At 44.5% G+C, this 17,381-nt stretch overlaps 4 protein-coding genes across 7 annotated transcripts in view; 1 reads left to right on the top strand and 3 right to left on the bottom strand.

The window, feature by feature from the left end:
* Positions 1–303: 303 nt before the first annotated feature.
* Positions 304–2,555, bottom strand: atp6v1g1 (ATPase H+ transporting V1 subunit G1). Its single transcript, XM_068566966.1, has 3 exons — positions 2,365–2,555; positions 1,473–1,573; positions 304–1,014 (listed from the first exon to the last, which is right to left on the bottom strand). Exons 1-3 carry the CDS (start codon positions 2,444–2,446, stop codon positions 841–843), a joined length of 357 nt encoding a protein of 118 aa, XP_068423067.1. The 5' UTR covers positions 2,447–2,555; the 3' UTR covers positions 304–840.
* A 489-nt stretch (positions 2,556–3,044) lies between these two features.
* Positions 3,045–7,756, bottom strand: prpf4 (pre-mRNA splicing tri-snRNP complex factor PRPF4). Of its 2 annotated transcripts, none has more exons than XM_068566964.1 (15): positions 7,691–7,756; positions 6,634–6,804; positions 6,357–6,543; positions 6,078–6,165; positions 5,807–5,886; positions 5,578–5,671; positions 5,398–5,492; positions 5,251–5,309; positions 4,973–5,096; positions 4,490–4,579; positions 4,216–4,338; positions 3,964–4,071; positions 3,654–3,772; positions 3,263–3,369; positions 3,045–3,184 (listed from the first exon to the last, which is right to left on the bottom strand). In XM_068566964.1, exons 2-15 carry the CDS (start codon positions 6,791–6,793, stop codon positions 3,098–3,100), a joined length of 1,521 nt encoding a protein of 506 aa, XP_068423065.1. In that variant the 5' UTR covers positions 6,794–6,804; positions 7,691–7,756; the 3' UTR covers positions 3,045–3,097. The 2 variants fall into 2 exon arrangements, with proteins under 2 accessions (XP_068423065.1, XP_068423066.1); XM_068566965.1 differs by having other exon boundaries at positions 6,634–6,807; positions 7,691–7,742.
* A 13-nt stretch (positions 7,757–7,769) lies between these two features.
* Positions 7,770–9,045, top strand: cdc26 (cell division cycle 26 homolog). The gene is made up of 3 exons (XM_068566963.1): positions 7,770–7,857; positions 8,577–8,672; positions 8,822–9,045. The coding sequence occupies exons 2-3, from the start codon at positions 8,592–8,594 to the stop codon at positions 9,023–9,025; spliced, it is 285 nt and encodes a 94-aa protein (XP_068423064.1). The 5' UTR covers positions 7,770–7,857; positions 8,577–8,591; the 3' UTR covers positions 9,026–9,045.
* Positions 9,046–9,222: 177 nt separating this feature from the next.
* Positions 9,223–17,381, bottom strand: part of fer (fer (fps/fes related) tyrosine kinase) — an 8,185-nt gene continuing 26 nt past the window's right edge. Inside the window, exons 1-20 of one of the 3 annotated variants that reach the window (XM_068566978.1) lie at positions 17,165–17,381; positions 16,451–16,613; positions 16,217–16,348; positions 15,935–16,108; positions 15,545–15,644; positions 15,276–15,459; positions 14,954–15,091; positions 14,748–14,867; positions 14,441–14,560; positions 14,175–14,370; positions 13,972–14,070; positions 13,470–13,676; positions 12,984–13,106; positions 12,233–12,289; positions 11,984–12,102; positions 11,781–11,875; positions 11,589–11,712; positions 11,340–11,494; positions 11,061–11,183; positions 9,223–10,977 (exon numbers count right to left, since the gene is read on the bottom strand). The exon at positions 17,165–17,381 is cut by the window's right edge and continues 26 nt beyond it. In XM_068566978.1, coding sequence (XP_068423079.1) covers positions 10,841–10,977; positions 11,061–11,183; positions 11,340–11,494; positions 11,589–11,712; positions 11,781–11,875; positions 11,984–12,102; positions 12,233–12,289; positions 12,984–13,106; positions 13,470–13,676; positions 13,972–14,070; positions 14,175–14,370; positions 14,441–14,560; positions 14,748–14,867; positions 14,954–15,091; positions 15,276–15,459; positions 15,545–15,644; positions 15,935–16,108; positions 16,217–16,348; positions 16,451–16,519 — 2,472 coding nt within the window. In that variant the 5' untranslated portion in view covers positions 16,520–16,613; positions 17,165–17,381 and the 3' untranslated portion in view covers positions 9,223–10,840. Of the gene's footprint in view, positions 10,978–11,060; positions 11,184–11,339; positions 11,495–11,588; positions 11,713–11,780; positions 11,876–11,983; positions 12,103–12,232; positions 12,290–12,983; positions 13,107–13,469; positions 13,677–13,971; positions 14,071–14,174; positions 14,371–14,440; positions 14,561–14,747; positions 14,868–14,953; positions 15,092–15,275; positions 15,460–15,544; positions 15,645–15,934; positions 16,129–16,216; positions 16,349–16,450; positions 16,614–17,164 lie in introns of those variants that run through there. The other 2 variants (XM_068566979.1, XM_068566981.1) reach the window with 2 other exon arrangements.

The raw sequence follows: 17,381 nt of genomic DNA, 5'->3' as shown, positions 1-17,381 counted from the left end.
ATGTAGAATTTAATAAATTGTCAATAACAAACAGTTACATACATTAGCATACAGTTAATACAACAAGCCAGGAGGGCAACCGCAGAGACAGAAAACACCAAGGCACAAACTGATTATGTAACTACAAACATAATTTAATATGGATAACATTTATATTACAGAATACATTACGTGTGTATTCATCACATTGTATTTATTCATTATATTTCTATGATATTAATTTATATATATTTATATAAGTATATAAGTAGAGGATCAGCCTTAGACAAAACATTGCAGCCAGTCAAAGAGCAGCTTCAGAGATTCAGCCAATCAATATTCAGTTTAATATTTTCTCATCACTTCACAAACATCAACAAGAAGTCATCAGAACAACAGGAAGTCACATGCTCTCACAGTAAGCAACCAAAACAGGAAATGCATAAGTTTTTCCACATTAAAAGCCTTTCCACATTCTCCAGCCAATCAGGGTTGAGCGTAGAGATCAATCAGCCAGACTTCATGGATTATTCTATATTAATTAATATGATCAGATTTCTCTTCAGACTTCATGGAGACAGTGAAGGAAGACTTTTATTAGTTAGTCAAAGAAACATATTTAAATATAAATATTTGGTAAACATCAAAACAACAGTAACAACATTTATTATCAACGTCTTCGCTCGCGGCAGGACAACAGGAAGAGACGCAAAACCGTCAAAACAAAACTTCACATTTTGGCCAAAATTTTGTTTGAATTATTTTAAGTATTTTTCATCTGATTTAAGCTAACGTCTCCTCCGGTTGCCCTGCCCCAGCTCCTGTGGAGGCTCCGCCCCTTTCCCCTCTGTCCCCGCCCCCTCAGCCGGCCACACGGTAGTTGGCGTGGAACTCCGGCTGGATGTCGCAGACGCGGCGCAGCAGCTCGCCCAGCACCGCCTCTCGGTTGCCGCGGTAACTGGCCTGGATGCGGCTCATGCGCTCCACCGTGTCGCGGTCCACCTCCACCGCGCTGTTGCCGTGGGAACCAAGGGCCTGGGGCGGAAACGGAGTTTAAACAATAAAATTAGTTTTGAAAATATGAGATTAACCGGAAGAATGAAGAAACTAAAACCATTAAAATTAAAAATGTATTTGAAATTACGAGGAAACTGGAAATATTTTGTTTATTTGATCTAAATATAAAATAAACATTAAAAATAAATATTACGTTCAATGCATATATACATATAAATACAAATATTTGAGGAGAAGCTGAGGTAGAAAGTTACATTAAATATTAACAACTAAGAATACCATTAGTACTATGAATACTGTGAGTACTACATTTTGAATATTAATAAAAACATGAAGGAAAACGAGTTAAACATAACCCTAGTATACTAGTAGTACACTATAGTAGTGGTATTATACACATACAGCTCGTCTACTATACTAGTAGTATATTATAGTAGTAATACTAGTAGTACACTATAGTAGTATTATATACGTACAGCAGCCTCTTTGGTCTTGAACTCTTTTTCTCTCTGAAGTCGATATTGTTCAATCTCAGCTTGAGCTTCTTCCTTTGCCTGCTTCAGACGACGGTTCTTACCTGAGAGGATCAATATACAAATAAATATACAAACATACATATACACACACGTAATTAATTTAGATAGATAGATAGATAGATAGATAGATAGATAGATAGATAGATAGAGAGATAGAGAGATAGAGAGACAAACGCTGGTACGGACTGTTTATACTGAAGGTGTTTCTTTTATTTTGTCTCCGTTAGCTCTGACTCTTTATCACGTGACGTGGTCTCCATATCCCATGATGCTCAGCGGCTGACTCATTAGCGGTCAGCTGCTAAACATGCAGATACAAATATCTATTTTATACAGTAATGGCAGAATACAACAATAAATGAATGATAATAAGCAGATTATGATTTATAAAACAAACTAAAGAGTATGTGTATAACTTACAAAATCCATAACATCTTCATCAGGACAGAAAACCAAACTGCTTTTAAAATTACGTGAATTATAGAAAGTAATCAAGCTTTTCGTGTTTAGTTATCCAAGTTGAGGACACATTCTTTAATTCGGCGCATGTTTAATTTATAAAGACTCTCGGTATCAAGGTGAAATATCGATATGTATGATCGAGCACCGCGGCAGAGCGGTCCAGACTGCGTCATAAAAACAGACATTTTAACACAAACACGTGACGTGAGGAGGACAGACGGCGAGCCGATGTCAAACGCGGAAGTGGATGACCCATGTTGATCTCCAGATCGATTAAATTCATCTAAAATATAATAAAACAGAAGCAAACAACCTCTAAACGCTCTGATTTCTTAATGGGTTTCGGCTCAATAGGCCGCGGCGGACTCACGCTTGCGGGCCTCGGCCACCTTCTCGGCCGCCCTCTTCTCGGCCTGCAGCAGCTGCTGGATGCCCTGGGACTGACTCGCCATGGTGGAGGAGCGGTGGAGCGAGCAGAAGAAACAACGACGGGAGCAGCGAGACGAAGGTCGACGAGGATCTGTCTTTTTTCCGCTGAGAGTCAGCTGATGACGCGTGACGTCACGCTGCGGGCGGGTCATATGATCGTCTTCTTCTTCGTCTTCTTGGTGGTTTACCGCCACCTGGTGGTCCGGAGTTTAAACCAACGATAACGTTTCATCTATTGATCTATTGACCGCTTCTCGGATTATCAAGTGATAGAAGAAATACTACAATTTATAAATACTCTGTTAAAGTCAGAGAACTAGTAGTTACTGACGAATTTCAGGATATTATAAATCATGTAATTTATTTTGTATTTTACAATGCTATGAGCTTAATTGTATACACTTAATGCCTGTTTCTCTGTTCATGTGTATTTGTTTTAATTCTATTGTTTTTAGTTGTAATCTTTAATGAAATTACAGGATGATTAAAGTTATATTTTATCTTATTTTCTTCTCACTGGTCACTGACGGGTAATAAACAAGGATATTATGTAGAAAACATAATTTTAATAAATAATTTTAATAAATAAAAAAGAAGACATAATTCCAAAACGTATTTTATTTTATATATAAAAAAACAACAGGTAAACATGAGATAATCTGGTGGTGGTGACATCACTCAGACAGCCAGAGCTTGAAGGTCCGGTCGTACGAGCAGGTCGCCACCAGCTTTCCGTCAGGAGACACGTCCACGCCCATCACCTGGGACAGGACACGGTTACGTCGTCATTTATCCAACTCTGTGTGTGTGTGTCTGTGTGTGTGTGTGTGTGTGTGCACCTTGCCCTCGTGTCCAGCGAGCGTCTTCAGCGGCGTCCAGCCCGGGTGACTCCAGATCTTTGCTGTGTTGTCGTACGCTCCGGTCAACAGGAAGTGACCGTCTGTGGCTGCGCACAAACAAACAGGAAGTGAGGTTAGAGACAGAAACAGGAAACATTTTTTGTAAATTAAACCGAAAAGTAAAGAATATTTTAGATAATGTACTTTATTAACCAGCAGAGAAATACAAAAAAAGGGAAAATGGGAATATCGCAAAAATAAATTCATAAAATTTCATAAACTGAACTAAACTAAACTAAATGATAGTAAAATAAATACAATACTAATTAAATCATTAATGAAACAAAGCAAAATCAATAATGAACGAAGTATAAAAACAAAGATTGTTTACGTTGGAAGCGGACAGAAGACAGCAGGTTCTGGTGGGCGGGGACTGTGTACAGACACTTCCTGGTTCTCAGCTCCCACACCTTACAGGTGTTATCACCGCTTCCTGTTGCCAGGTGATACCTGAGAGATCAGAATATTAAATACTTTAAACGTTTGGATTTAATCACAAAAAACATGAAATCTGTCAAAACAAAAATGAACAAAATAAAATTTAACTATCTGAACAATAATGCTCTCTGATTGGCTGTGTGTTGAGCGTGCTGCTCTCTGATTGGCTGTGTGTTGAACGTGCTGCTCTCTGATTGGCTGACCCGTTGGGGGAGAAGTGCACGCTGTAGATCTCCCTCAGGTGTCCTTCCAGGAACACGATGCAGCGTCCAGTCCGAAGGTCCCACACCCTGCCGAAAGCATCCAGGCCTCTGATTGGACAAGAGCAGAGAAGGCGGGGCAACAGTGAGATGGAGAGAGATGATTGGTCAGTGGAAAGTATAGAGACTAGTACACTGTGTATGCACTAAAGTATGTGTACTACAGTGTGTACTGCAGTGTGTGTGTGTGTGTACCCAGTAGCAGCCAGGGACCCGTCTGGGTGGAAGTGGATGTCGTGGACTCCCTTGCTGTGTCCCTCCTGGTGCAGAATTTCCTCCTGGACTTCCAGGTCCCAGAGCCGCCACGAGTTATCATAGCTGAGGACACACAGGACTGAGTGTACTAGTACACACACAGGTAGTACTGAGTGTACTAGTACACAGACATACACAGTACTGAGATATACACAGATACAGTACTGAGTGTACTAGTACACAGATACAGTGGACCCCATTAGGACCAGTTTACCTGGTGGTCCCCAGGAACCTGCCAGAGGGGTGCCAGGCCACTCTGGAGACTCGGTCACTGTGGCCCTCGATGTCAGCCACCGGCTCATCGCTACGGAAACAAGAGAGGCGGATAGGCGTGAACACAATCACAGAGCAGGAAGTGGTTTATTATTGTCTCCTTATCTCATCTCTCTTCTCCTCATATCCCCCTTCCTCGCCTCCTTGTCCCCTACCTCTCCTCCTTGTCTCTTCACCCTCGCCTCCTACCTACCCACCCTCTTGTCTCTGCCCCCCTGCCACCTTTGTCCACCCTCCCCCATGGCTCATCATGCCCCCTCCCCTCCACACTTGTCGTCGTCATCGTCATCTCCCCCTTCCTTCCTGTCCCTCCTCCTTTCTCTCCTCCCTCCCTTGTCTCATCTTTACCTCCTCTCCTTCCCTTCTTCCCTCCTTCCCCTCCTCCCTCCCTTGTCTCATCATTCCCTCCTCTCCTCCCTCCTACCTCTCCAGGTTCCACAGCTTCACAGACCCGTCAGTAGCGCAGGAGGCCAGGTTGACGTCTGATTGGTCGAGAGAGACTCCCGCCTCTGGGCGGAAAACGATCGCACCGACGTTGGTGCTGTGTCCTTCAGCCAATATATATTATATACACACACACACACACACACACACACACACACACATACAGACATAAATATTTATTTAAATAAAATATGATTTAAAATAATTGCATACATTAACCAATAATAAATCAGTCATAAATGGTGAAGCCCTGCCTACCTCTGAGCGTGCGGATCAGGTTACAGTCGGGGACGGACCACAGCTTACACAGGCCGCTCCTGAGGGGTTAGCATGTAGCATGTTAGCTTCAGCACAACATCACATCTTCATTCAAATACTAGGCTAAAAAGGGGCGGGGCTTGTCACCAGGAGGCCGTGGCCAGCATCTTGGAGTCGGCGCTGAAATGGCAGAAGCTGATTGGTCGATCGTCTCCGATCTGACTACAGAAGTTGTTCAGATTCTGCAGAAGAAGAAGTTTGTTGTTCGGCGATAACGACGTGTTGTAATGAATATTAACACACGTTTGTATATATGTATATTCTCACCCTCAGACTGTTCTGCAGCTCTTGTTGCCGGATCGCCCTCGTTGCCTCGGCAACCTCCCTGTAAGCGCGTGCAGCCTCCAGACGTGTTATCGCCCTGACGACCAATCACAGCGCAGCTTGAGTCACAGCTAATCAGAGTTCTCTAAACTTCTCTCGTCGCACGCTCGCACATGCACGCACACATGCACGCACACATGCACACATGCACACACACACACACCTGACTCACCGTGGCAGAGAGTATTTGGCCAACCAGAGGCGAGCGTCCTTCAGGGAGGCGGAGCCTTCGTGGTACCACGTCTGCTGGCACTGTGGTTGGTCAGAAAGACAGAACACGTTTACTGTGACAGTTTAAGTTCAGGTGTTTGTGTGAGTGTGTGTTTGTACATTGTGTTTCTGTGTGTACATTGTGTTTCTGTGTGTACATTGTGTGTGTGTGTGTGTGTGTGTGTGTGTATATGTGTGTGTGTGTGTGTGTGTGTGTGTGTGTGTGTGTGTACCTCGTCCTGTGACCTCTTAGCTCTCTCTTCGTCTCTCCTGGATTTCTTCAGAGCATCCGGACCGACAACAGACAGAACACCACGGAGTCTGACCACACAAACAAACAAACACACAAACAAACAAAGGAAATTATGTTTCTGATCCATTCAATATAAAACACGTCACCATGCCGACCGACTAAAACATCAAGGAAAATTATTTTAAAAGTGTAAAATGTGACTTTTATAGTAAAAAAATAGTTGTTGTTGTATTTATTTAATAAAGAGAAGACCTTCTACCTCTCCCGGCGGTCAGCTGGTCCTTCTCCAAACAATATGATTGGCTCCCCGAGCGCCCGCAGGCCGGCCTTCACCTCGGCGTCATCGGTGGACACGGTGATCTGCCGCGCTCGCCGCCGCTGCTCGAAGGCGGCGAGCGCGTCGTTCTGCCGCTCGCTGACCCGCTCCTCCAGCTCCAGAGTCTCTCCTGCAGGGCATCATGGGAAATGGAATCTCGCACATACTATATATATATATATATATATATACATATATATTTATATATTTATGGACCGACCTGACGACAGGTTGATGTTTCCCGCCTTGATGCCGGCCTTCACCGCGTCACCGCCGCGCCCTGCCTCAGAGCTCAGGCGCTCGCGCTCCTTCTCCTCCAGACTGCCGTAGAACACACGCGTCCTCTTGGGGGCCGGTGCCACGTCCTCATCGTCAGACATCTTTATCACTGCTGCTGGGAAACATTAGGACACTCATTTAAATACATACTTAAGTCAATATTGAAACATCAATTTAAAATACAATCCATGAATAAATAACATGTTTTATCAATACTTATATGTATACATATGCGTTTTAAAAACACATATATGTATACATATATATATACATATATATATATATATATATATATATATATATATATATATATGTATACATATGCGTTTTAAAAACACATATATGTATACATATATATATACATATATATATATATATATATATATATATATATATATATATATATATATATATATATATATATATACATACACATATATATATACATATATACATACATATATATATACATATATACATACATATATATATATATATATATATATATATATATATATATATATGAATTAAAAATACAAAATAAAGTAGTGATTTAATTTCACATTTCGTCCAGTAAACTTAATTTCCTTCGGGCCGCAACACACTCAAGCAACGTGTTTATTACTAACGGTTAACGATCGATAACCAATAAGTTATCTGGTCCATTCGATGTGTTTTACATGTTTCATCATCGTTCATTGAGCCGAACCACACAACGACACGCAGTCCCGAGTCTGTGAGGTGTTTAGCTCTGAGGAACGAGACAAACCACCACAAGCAGAGACTCAGTCTAAAATTCTGCGCTTTTCTAACGCAGTTTGGTGGAAACTGAAGCAAAGCGCGCAGCGTGGCTAACACAGCTATTGTTAGCATTAGCTCTCAAAAGGAGCAGAAAAGTGTGCGTCACGTGAGCCGCACCTAAGCCGACACGCGCCACTGCTGATAACTATTAAAATAAAACAGTCGTGAAACCGCATTTTAAATTCAATCAAACTGACCTGTGAAGAGAAACGATGCGGCAGCGTCTCCGAGCGAAGTGACCCGGATGTAAACACGTCATCCACTTCCGGGTCAGAGGCTACTTCTTCCGGTGGACAAAGCTGCGGCACAAAAACACGAGAGGAAGGAAAACCCGGGGAAAATATTGCTACAACTTACCTGCCAGGTAACATTACAGACGTTTGTCTCACCTGTTAAAGAGAGAGGGACCGGTTACCTGTTTCCGGTTGAAGTCAATGGTTCTACCTGTTACTGCGGTCAAGTGAGCCCACATTCGCCGAGTGAACCTCAATTGCAATTCTGAATGCAACACTAATCAAGGTGCTACGGTACGGGGGCGGTACGCAGCTCAAAGAAGCGAGAGAAGCCGAGCTCAAAAGCTCAAATTAAATGATATTCATATTTAAACTTGTAAATCAAAAGTACAACGCAGCCTGGTACTGACTGACCCCAGCTCTGTTCATGTAAATGGACATGAGAAAAGTGACTCATAATGTCACAATTTCCAAGTACCATGTACATGGCCATGAGATTTCACTGTACAGTTTTGGAGGAAAGTGACTTCAAAGTCATCTTACACGTAATAATGATATTCATAATGTCACAATTTCCATTATTCAAACTGCTATAAAAACAGATCCTTACATTTGTAAATTAAAGTCACAATGCAGCCTTGTTCATGCTGACCTCTGCCATGCACATGTACTTAGCCATGAGATTTTACCGTACAGTTTTGGAGGAAAGTGACTTCAAAGTCATCTTACATGTAATAATGGTATTTATAACTTTGCTAAAATTACAAGCCAGATACACTTTCAATAATGATGTATGTGTGTTTTCATAATTAACATGAATAGTGTGTCTTTTATCTGATTGTTTGTAAAGGTTTGATATTAGAAGATGTTGAGAAGGAAACCGACTCGTCTGGAGCTGAAGATCGACGACACGGAGGAGTTTGAGAGTGTCAAGAAGGAGCTCGAGGTTTAAATCACTTTTATACACCTGTCCATCAATACGTCAATGTCAATCAATACCGTCGACATCACTTCAACTATATTCAGTGTTTATCAGCTGACGTGAAGAAACCTCCTGATAAGTTTCTGTATTGATTATTAATGATCCTTTTACAGGCCAGGAAACGTCAGCGAGAGGAGGCGGAGTCAGGGGGAGTGGGAGGACCTTCAGTCATCAGCGTCGACGTCATCGGGGGCGGAGCCTCAGCTTCTTCCTCTACAGCAGCATCGAGGGCGGAGCTTATTAACGAGCGAATCGGCTACAAGCCCCACCCCAAACCGGCCACGCTGCCCACCTTGTTTGGAAGTTTACAGTTTTAATAAATAATTAATGATTGAAATCGGTTTCAATGGTATTTATTATTTATAATCGTTATGTATTTGATCCATTTAGTCTGTTAAGTTTCAATAAAGTAAACTTAAGTGTTTAAATACAATTTACATAATAAACTCCCGAATCTTTTAATTGGAACTTGTAATGAATTAAAAACAAACATCACACCACGGTTGTTCGTATGATTTGTTTAATTTTCATAATAAATGCTACGATAATATTTTTTATAAAGAAACAAATATAAAAGACAGTCGGTTAGTGTTAAACTGAAGAAACATCGTGAACGTATTTACATGAACAGTAGGTGGCGCTGCGGAGCAACGACGTCACTAACATTTAAGTTCCGCCCTCACAGTCCAGGAAGTGATTCTGACCAATCAGGACTCACAATTAATTAACACAAATACAAGTCTTTCTATTTGTAGTTTATACATATTTATATTAAACTTTATTTTCTAAACATTGACAATATTTCAGTTTTCATGACAACCAGGAAACTTTAAGTGCTGATGATTTATTTTATATCATTTTATATATAATTTGTATTTAAGAATTGTTTTGGAGCTGCATCTCATCAGACAAATATTTTTTTACTTTGGTTTAGAAATAATACAAGTAAACTTCACAATAAAATGAAAATAAAATGCTTAAAAACAAAAAAATGTTTGTTTTACATTTCAGAGACAATTTTTTGAGCCGTCAACAAAATACTTGAAATCACTGATTGGTCAAAAACATTTCCTAAAAATAAAAATTGGTCAAAGTGGGCGTGGTCTAAATGATGATAGACAGCTGTGGTTTTCAAAATAAAGGTCAGTTTGTGACAGCCATCAGCGTATCTGAGAAACGTTTAAAAACATAATAAATAAAGATAAAAATAAAATAAAACTGTTTAGTGTTGACAGCTGATTGGTCCTCAGCCGTGGAGACGGTTTTAGTGTTCATGCTGTTACCACGGTTACAGTAGTGAGGGGGCGTGGCCTAAAGTATTCTGTACAAAGTTGTTTGTGTGCTCCACACAAACTGCAAAAGGTTTTTCAAAATAAAACAAACGATTAAATGATTTATTCACAAATAATTGAGTTACGGTATTTGTCTTTTTTCTGTGCCGTCTTCTTTGATTGAAGCTGTTCGACTTTGAGCTGTTTGTTGAACTCAGGAAACTGCTAAGGGCTTCTGGGAACGAGGCCGCCTGAGGGTCATGTGACTGAGGCCGAGCTAGCATCACTGCTAGTGTGCTAATCAAGTACTCATTAATTTGTAAAGCTGCAGATGGTAATGCTTCCAAATAACGCTTTTTTCTTCTTCTTAAAATCTGATAGTAAAATGTTAATAACTGTTAAAAGCAGAAGAAGAAAATAAAATCTGAGTGCATCTGAACATGTTAACAACGTGCTAACATGCCATTAACCCTCGCTACAGTCATGCCAAGCTATTAGCTCCATTAAACCAGGCTCCACTTCCTGTTTGACCAACAAGTATTTAGAGTTTTTGGAAAAGATGCTAACATAGCATATGTTTATGCTAACGTGTTTTAACTGAAATGAGTCCATCAGCGGCTAAAGATACATTTTTGTGTTTCTGGATGTTTGTTCTCAACTGTTTTTGTTTTTACCAAAAGACACACCCACGCAATGGCCACGCCCACCTCCAAATCAAAACAAATCTTCTTTGCTGACTACACTCTGTCATCACTTAATAAAGGCCGTGAGGTTGTGCGATGACGTCATCACTACTTTATGGCATTGAGGTTGTGTGATGTCATCACTTCTTGGTGGAGGCGAGGCTGTGCGATGATGTCGTCACTTCTTCTTGAGGGCGGCGAGGTCGCGCTGCAGCTCAGAGAACTTTGGCCGGTCCTCGGGGCTGTAGAGCCAGCAGCGCTGCATCACTTTGTACACGTCGTCAGGGCAACACTTTGGACAGGACATCCTGTAACCTAGCAACCGGGAGGAAAGAGACACGTCACAACCTTCTGCTTACAAGACGGTTTGAGCTAATGAACGTCTAGCGATGCTTTACCTTTCTCCACCTGCTCTCGGGCCTGCTGATTGGTCATCCCAGGATAAGGACACACCCCCAGGCTGAAAGTCTCCCACAGCAGGATCCCGTAGCTCCACACATCGCTGTCAGAGCTGTAACGACCTGCAGCAGCCAATCACAGAGCAGGACCCATCAGCAGCCAATCACAGAGCAGGACCCATCAGCAGCCAATCACAGAGCAGGACCCATCAGCAGCCAATCACAGAGCAGGACCCATCAGCAGCCAATCACAGAGCAGGATTCATCAGCAGGGATTACCGTAGTTCAGAGCCTCCGGCGCCGTCCACTTGATGGGAATCTGCTTGAGGCCAGAAGACGAGTAGATCCCATCGTCTTCCTGGCGGCTCATCCCAAAGTCACTGATCTTCAGGACGCTGCCGTCTCCCACCAGACAGTTCCTGGCTGCCAGGTCCCTGCAGACAGACAGGTGAGAGAAGGTTAATATTCTCAGGTAGGGAACCATGAATTGTTGTAAGAACAGAACCAGCAGCAGGTGTGCAGACTCACCTGTGGATGCAGTTCTTGCTCTCCAGGTACGCCATGCCGGCAGCAGCGTCCACCGAGAAGCGAACCAGCTGCTTCGTCTTCAGGTCGTCCTTCTTCTTCCTCAGAAAGGACAGGAAGTCTCCACCTGAGTGACGCCTCAGCCGTTAGAAACCGACCAATGAGAACACAACACAGTGCATAAGCTCCACCCACCAGGAACCAGCTCCATGACGATGTAGATGGGCTGCCTTTGCGTGCACACGCCGATTAGCTTCACGATGTTGGGATGGTCATACTGCTTCAGAATCCTGCAGCCAATCACACGACAGAGATATATCATTACAGAAATATGTACTGATCGATCAATGTATCGATGTATTGATAGATGTACTGGTGTATGTATTGATCATGCTGACCTGGCCTCAGACAGGAACCTGATCTTCAGCTCTGGAGGTAAATCTTCTTTACAGGTTTTGACAGCGACCGGTGTTTTGTCGCGCTGCAGAGTGCCGATGAACACCTCGCCGAAGTTACCCTGGCAACCAGCAGACAGCAAGGCATGATGGGAGACGGAGAGAGAGCACAACGTTACAGAGCAAAACAACAACAACATGACAGAACTGCAGAGCAGTGGTTGAATAACAGGAAACAGGAAGTGAGGTCACCTTTCCCAGCAGCTCCCCCAGAACGACGTCCTCGTGGTTCAGGATCCACTTTTTATCCTGTAGAGACAAACTGCTCTCTCACCAGACTCCACAAAACAAGAAAATGTTCTAAAACATCTTGGACTGGGCATTTTTTATATTTTCTGACATCTTATATAGACAAACAATGAATTATAAATCACTTATGACACTCATTCTAAATTAAAGCAGAGACGATGCCCATCAGCTCACAACAGAAAAGGAGCTGAACAGCCCTCAGCCATCAGGCCCTTCGTGTAAATAAATCATGTATAATCTTGCCCTTGTAACTATTTCATCGGCATGTCGCTGTCTATGAGAACGACATCTTCCTCAACCTGGCTGTGATGATCAGCGAGCATCACTGAGGTCATTCTTTAGAGGTGAGAACAGACTGATTACAAAAGCTGGAGGGAATCTCTTTCCCCTTTGTCGTTCATGGGGGAGAAAAATGATAAGGAGTCGTTTAAAAAAGTTTCAGGAGAAGCCGTTAGTGGCATTTTAGATACAGTTTGGAAACAATTAGAAGTTGCAATACACCCAATTAAAAAGTAATTAATCCCAGCCACTGCAGAGATGCCCCGCCCTTCTGCCAACAGAAGCATTCAAGCCTCTCGTTGAAGCCGCTGTTTCCAACATGGCCAAGCGTGCAATGCACCTCCTCAGTGCTCACTGAGCAAGTGGTGTGCTGTAGTGCGCTCTGTGTGTGTGTATATAAATAAAACAGGGTTACCTTGACGACGGCGTTCAGCAGCACGACCCCAGACTTCTTGGTGATCAGCTGTTTGGAGCTGAAGTGATGCTCGATGAGCTGAGGGATGGTGGAGAAGCCCGTACCCTCAAAGCGGTACTGACTCTACGAGAGAGAGAGAGACAGAGAGAGAGAGACAGAGACAGAGACAGAGACAGAGAGAGAGACAGAGAGAGAGAGACAGAGACAGAGAGAGACAGAGAGACAGAGAGAGAGACCTTCATATATAATTCAGCCTCTCTCGGCCGACAGCAGACCGTCACTTATTATTTATATATTGTCATTAAAGAAAACTTTAATCTGTTATAAACATTATAATCTGTATTTAAAATACAAAATATATTCAAGAAACAAAAACAACAATTATAACAATTCATAAAGAGAGAGGTAATAAATACACAGATGTACACATATAAATGTGTGCATGTATACGTTTGTGTGTGTGTGTGTGTGTGTGTGTGTACGTACGTCTGCGTACTGGATGATGAAGTGTCTCCGCTGCTCGTCAGAGAACACAGACAGGACGTATTCCCCCGGCTTGCCGTGACTCTCCCTCACCAGGAAGTCTCCCTGCTGCCGCAGCAGCTCCTGGGCTTCTGTGCGCGGGATGGCGCCGTGGTACCACTCCTGCTCCGCCAGGGGGCGCTCTGACGTGGGGATGACGTCAAAGAACTGCTGCGGGGGACGACGACAACAAAACCTTCTTATTGTGTAGAAACCATGACGACTTTCTGGTTTGATCGACTCACCACGGTGAGTGTTGAGGAAGATGCTACGACGTTAGCGTAGCGTCGATCAAACCAGACTCCATTCAGAAAACAAGCGTTTGCGCGTCGTCTTACAGAGAAAACTAACAACACGTGAATTTTTACTTTTTAATGAATCTGCATGATTACAACGTTATTTCGTCTTCCTTTTCATCTGGTTACACGCAGTTAAATTATAGCTAAAGAGTTCATTTAGTTCTCACCGAGGTGGAGGAGCCCAGCATGGCTTTAGGGGATCGGATCATTCCGGCCAGAGAGTAACGCAGTGTGTCAAACCGAGAACTCCTCTCCTTCGTTTTGTCCTGAACACACACAGACGATGTCCGTCAGGGAAAACTTTATGAAACACAGTTTCAGCTCGTTACGCCTTTATTTTGAAAGCTCTTCCTGCTGGTGTGGTGTTTACCGTGGACCCGACGGAGCGGGCGTCGTCTTCGTAGGGCATTGCGGGCGGAGGAGGAGGCTGCGGCGGGGAGGCGGCGGCCATCTTGGAGTCCAGCAAGGCCTTCTGGGAGGCGAGGCGCGCCTCGGAGCCGCGTAGCGATTGGACGGCGTGGTGGAGCTCCAAGACAGACAGCTTCTGACTGAGCAGCAAGACGCAGCTGGAGAGAGAGACAGACAGTCAGGAGAGAGACAGACACAGACAAACAGACAGTCCTCTTCCTCACTCACTCGCTCTTCCTCTCGCTGTGCTGACTCGTCTGGATCTTAGTGTCGAGGTCGTTGGCCAGCGCCTCCTTCGTCCGCAGGTTCTGCTGAGTCAGAGACAGCTCCTCCGATGCCGACGCCAACCTGAGGAAGAGGGAGGCGTCAGACACCAGAGGGAGGAGTCAGAGCCAAAGAGGGTATGAGTCAATACTGGAAAAAGTATAATTCTTGCACGTAAACAAATAGCTTAACCTAATTCTATCATGGAGGTCAGTGTTCGTTCCTCACCATGTGATCTATGACATCACCAGCAGCGTGTGCTTCTACTCACATGGCCTGCAGGCTGTCGGCTGTCAGCGTGTTCCAGAGGATCTCGTTGGCCGGCAGGTTGTCCGTGTCGTCCGACAGCGATGAGTCGAACTCCACGCTGAGCTCCTGAGCCTCCGGAGACCTGGACACACACACACACACACACCCCGTTACCACGGTGACACGAGCAGCGACACGCCCCCTCACCGCGTGGTCGTGCCAACTGACCGGTAGGCGTCGATGAAGTGTTGGTACTCGGCCAGCGGGTCGATCTGCTCCACGGCCGCCGAGATCTCCTGATGCACCTTTACGATCTCCTCCGTCAGCAAGCTGCTGATCTCACAGTACTCCTCCAGGATGCTCTTACTGCAGGAATACACACACACACACACACACACACACACACACACACACACACACACACACACACACACACACACACACACACACACACACACACACACACGTGTCTAAACACATCTCATAGTACTCCTGCTCTTCCTGCAGGAATACATATGTATGTAAAAAAGAATAAGGTCATGTGACTCACAGGGCCAGCGTCATGTCCTCCTGCATCCTCTGCAGCGCGTCCAGCAGAGCCGGGGCAGCGCGGCGCCGGTGCTCTTCCTGCAGCGTGCGGGCGCCGCCCACTGCCAGCACGTACTGGTTGTGCAGGTTGTGCAGCTTCGCCGTTGCCTTGTCGTAGCGCTCACGGGCACGCTCCGTCTCCCGGCCTGCGATTACACGAAAACAAATTACAATAACAACAATATTTACAGAACCCTGAAGACAGCACTAGGTACTAGTAGAGAGCAGAACCTTTGGTCAGCGCCTCCCGGTACTTGTCTCTGGCGTTGTTGGCGTCGCGGCTCAGCTGACGATACGCCGCCTTCAGCTTGTCCAGGTCAGTCCTGGTTACCTAGCAACAAAGTCATCATCTAGGACGGGTATGGACGAGGCAACGCACCCTCAGTACTGTCTTACAGGACTCACGTGCACCCTCAGTACTGTCTTACAGGACTCACGTGCACCCTCAGTACTGTCTTACAGGACTCACGTGCACCCTCAGTACTGTCTTACAGGACTCACGTGCACCCTCAGTACTGTCTTACAGGACTCACGTGCACCCTCAGTACTGTCTTACAGAACATGAGCACATACCATATCTCTCTCTCTCTCACACACATTTACAATAACACAGACACACACCTTGTGGTTGTGGCTCTCCAGCTGTTGATGAAGACTCTGGTAGCTCTTCTTCACCTGCTGCTTGTCTCGGATCAACGTGGCCAAACGGTGCAGAGGACCAGAGTTCAAATCATCAGCGTGACTCCTCATGACCCGACCCAAGGCCTCCGTCTGACGGATCACCTGAGACCAGGACTGAGAGAGAAAGAGAAAGACTGAGACCATGACAGAGAGAAAAGGAAGGAGGGAGGAGAAGGAGAGCAGGACTGATGCAGATCCACGTGGACAGGTGAGTCCTCTCACCTTGCTCACGGTGCTAACGTAATCAGCAGCTTCATGTTTTTCAGTTTGCTGAGTCATGCTGAGCAGCAGAGCAGCATACTCTTTATCGCTCTTTACGCGCAGCGTCATGAAGCGCTTCACCGTCTCCAGCAGCTAAGGGGCGACATACAGGTATACAGGTAGAGAACAGAGTACCTGAACAGGTAGAGAACATTATGACTCTTCACAGCCAGTAAAACCAAACAGTGACAGTACCTTTAACTCCCAGTCCTGCAGCTTCAATAATCCCTCGTGAGAATTCCTTAAATCCCGACCGAACCCCATCCTGAATCTCACACACACACACACACTCGCTTGCTCAAACACACACACTCTTTATCTCTCTCTAAAGGCGAGGGCGGAATGATCTCATGGTCGTCTGTGGAGAGAATTCATAACGATTAATAGAGTTAAAAGATGAGTTAATACAGATGAATACATCTGTAGACGTAGAATAATACTGTGGAATTTCACTCAATAAACAGTTTATTTCTGGGTTAATGTTTTGTGTTATTGATACTTTAAATGCTCAGAAAGCTTCTCAATCAGACTGGTTCCTAAATGTTTGTATCTTTAACTTCCGGTTGAAGCGGAAAACAATCAGTAACAAGTGTCCAAATAAAAGTGTTAGGCAGAGAAACAATTATATAATATACCCAAAGTCACCTCTCATTATTTCAACTCTTTAAATATCCTCCATGTTGTTTTAACGTTACATTAAAGCTAAAAATGTTTTTTTTAAAGCTCCTTTAACGACTTTGAACACATTCACAAGTCTTCGGAGGCGTGAGCGTGAAGCTACGCTAACGCTAGCCGCTCCTCCCATTGAAAACACCAGGGAAGAGAGGCTAGCAGACCAACTGTGTACCTTTCCTAGCAAATAACCCCCGAGACAAACAAACAAGTAAACAACCGGACAAACAAGCTCACGGTGCTCGGAAGGAACAGAACCGGAAGCAGGCGGAGAGTTGCGGAGCAGCTTCGGTGTTTTTCACGCTTTCTTCTCCGCTTGATTACCCCCGCGAGGCGCGTGCGTGCTGTGGGCTTCTGGGTCGCTCACCGAGGTCCTCTGCAGTCCTCCGCCGGGCTCATTCCCTCCGCTTCTCCGGGGTTTCCTCCGCTATTTCCCCAGTTATTCCCTCCAGTG

Source organism: Clinocottus analis, unplaced genomic scaffold (assembly GCF_023055335.1).
Source record: "Clinocottus analis isolate CAN_PGR_092001 unplaced genomic scaffold, fCliAna1.0.p SCAF_72, whole genome shotgun sequence".
NCBI lineage: Eukaryota > Metazoa > Chordata > Actinopteri > Perciformes > Cottidae > Clinocottus > Clinocottus analis.
Note: the sequence above shows the minus strand (reverse complement) of the source record. Positions and strands in the feature narration are given on the sequence as shown.

Coding starts and splice junctions, on each gene's coding strand:
- prpf4 (XM_068566964.1), bottom strand. CDS start 6,793: ATGTCTGACGATGAGGACGTGGCACCGGCCCCCAAGAGGACGCGTGTG. Junction 4,580..4,972: donor AAGCTGTGGAACCTGGAGAG/GTAGGAGGGAGG, acceptor TTGTTTCCGTAG/CGATGAGCCGGTGGCTGACA. Junction 4,339..4,489: donor AGGTTCCTGGGGACCACCAG/GTAAACTGGTCC, acceptor GTGTGTCCTCAG/CTATGATAACTCGTGGCGGC.
- atp6v1g1 (XM_068566966.1), bottom strand. CDS start 2,446: ATGGCGAGTCAGTCCCAGGGCATCCAGCAGCTGCTGCAGGCCGAGAAG. Junction 1,574..2,364: donor GGTGGCCGAGGCCCGCAAGC/GTGAGTCCGCCG, acceptor TGATCCTCTCAG/GTAAGAACCGTCGTCTGAAG. Junction 1,015..1,472: donor TCAAGACCAAAGAGGCTGCT/GTACGTATATAA, acceptor TTTCCGCCCCAG/GCCCTTGGTTCCCACGGCAA.
- cdc26 (XM_068566963.1), top strand. CDS start 8,592: ATGTTGAGAAGGAAACCGACTCGTCTGGAGCTGAAGATCGACGACACG. Junction 8,673..8,821: donor GTGTCAAGAAGGAGCTCGAG/GTTTAAATCACT, acceptor ATCCTTTTACAG/GCCAGGAAACGTCAGCGAGA.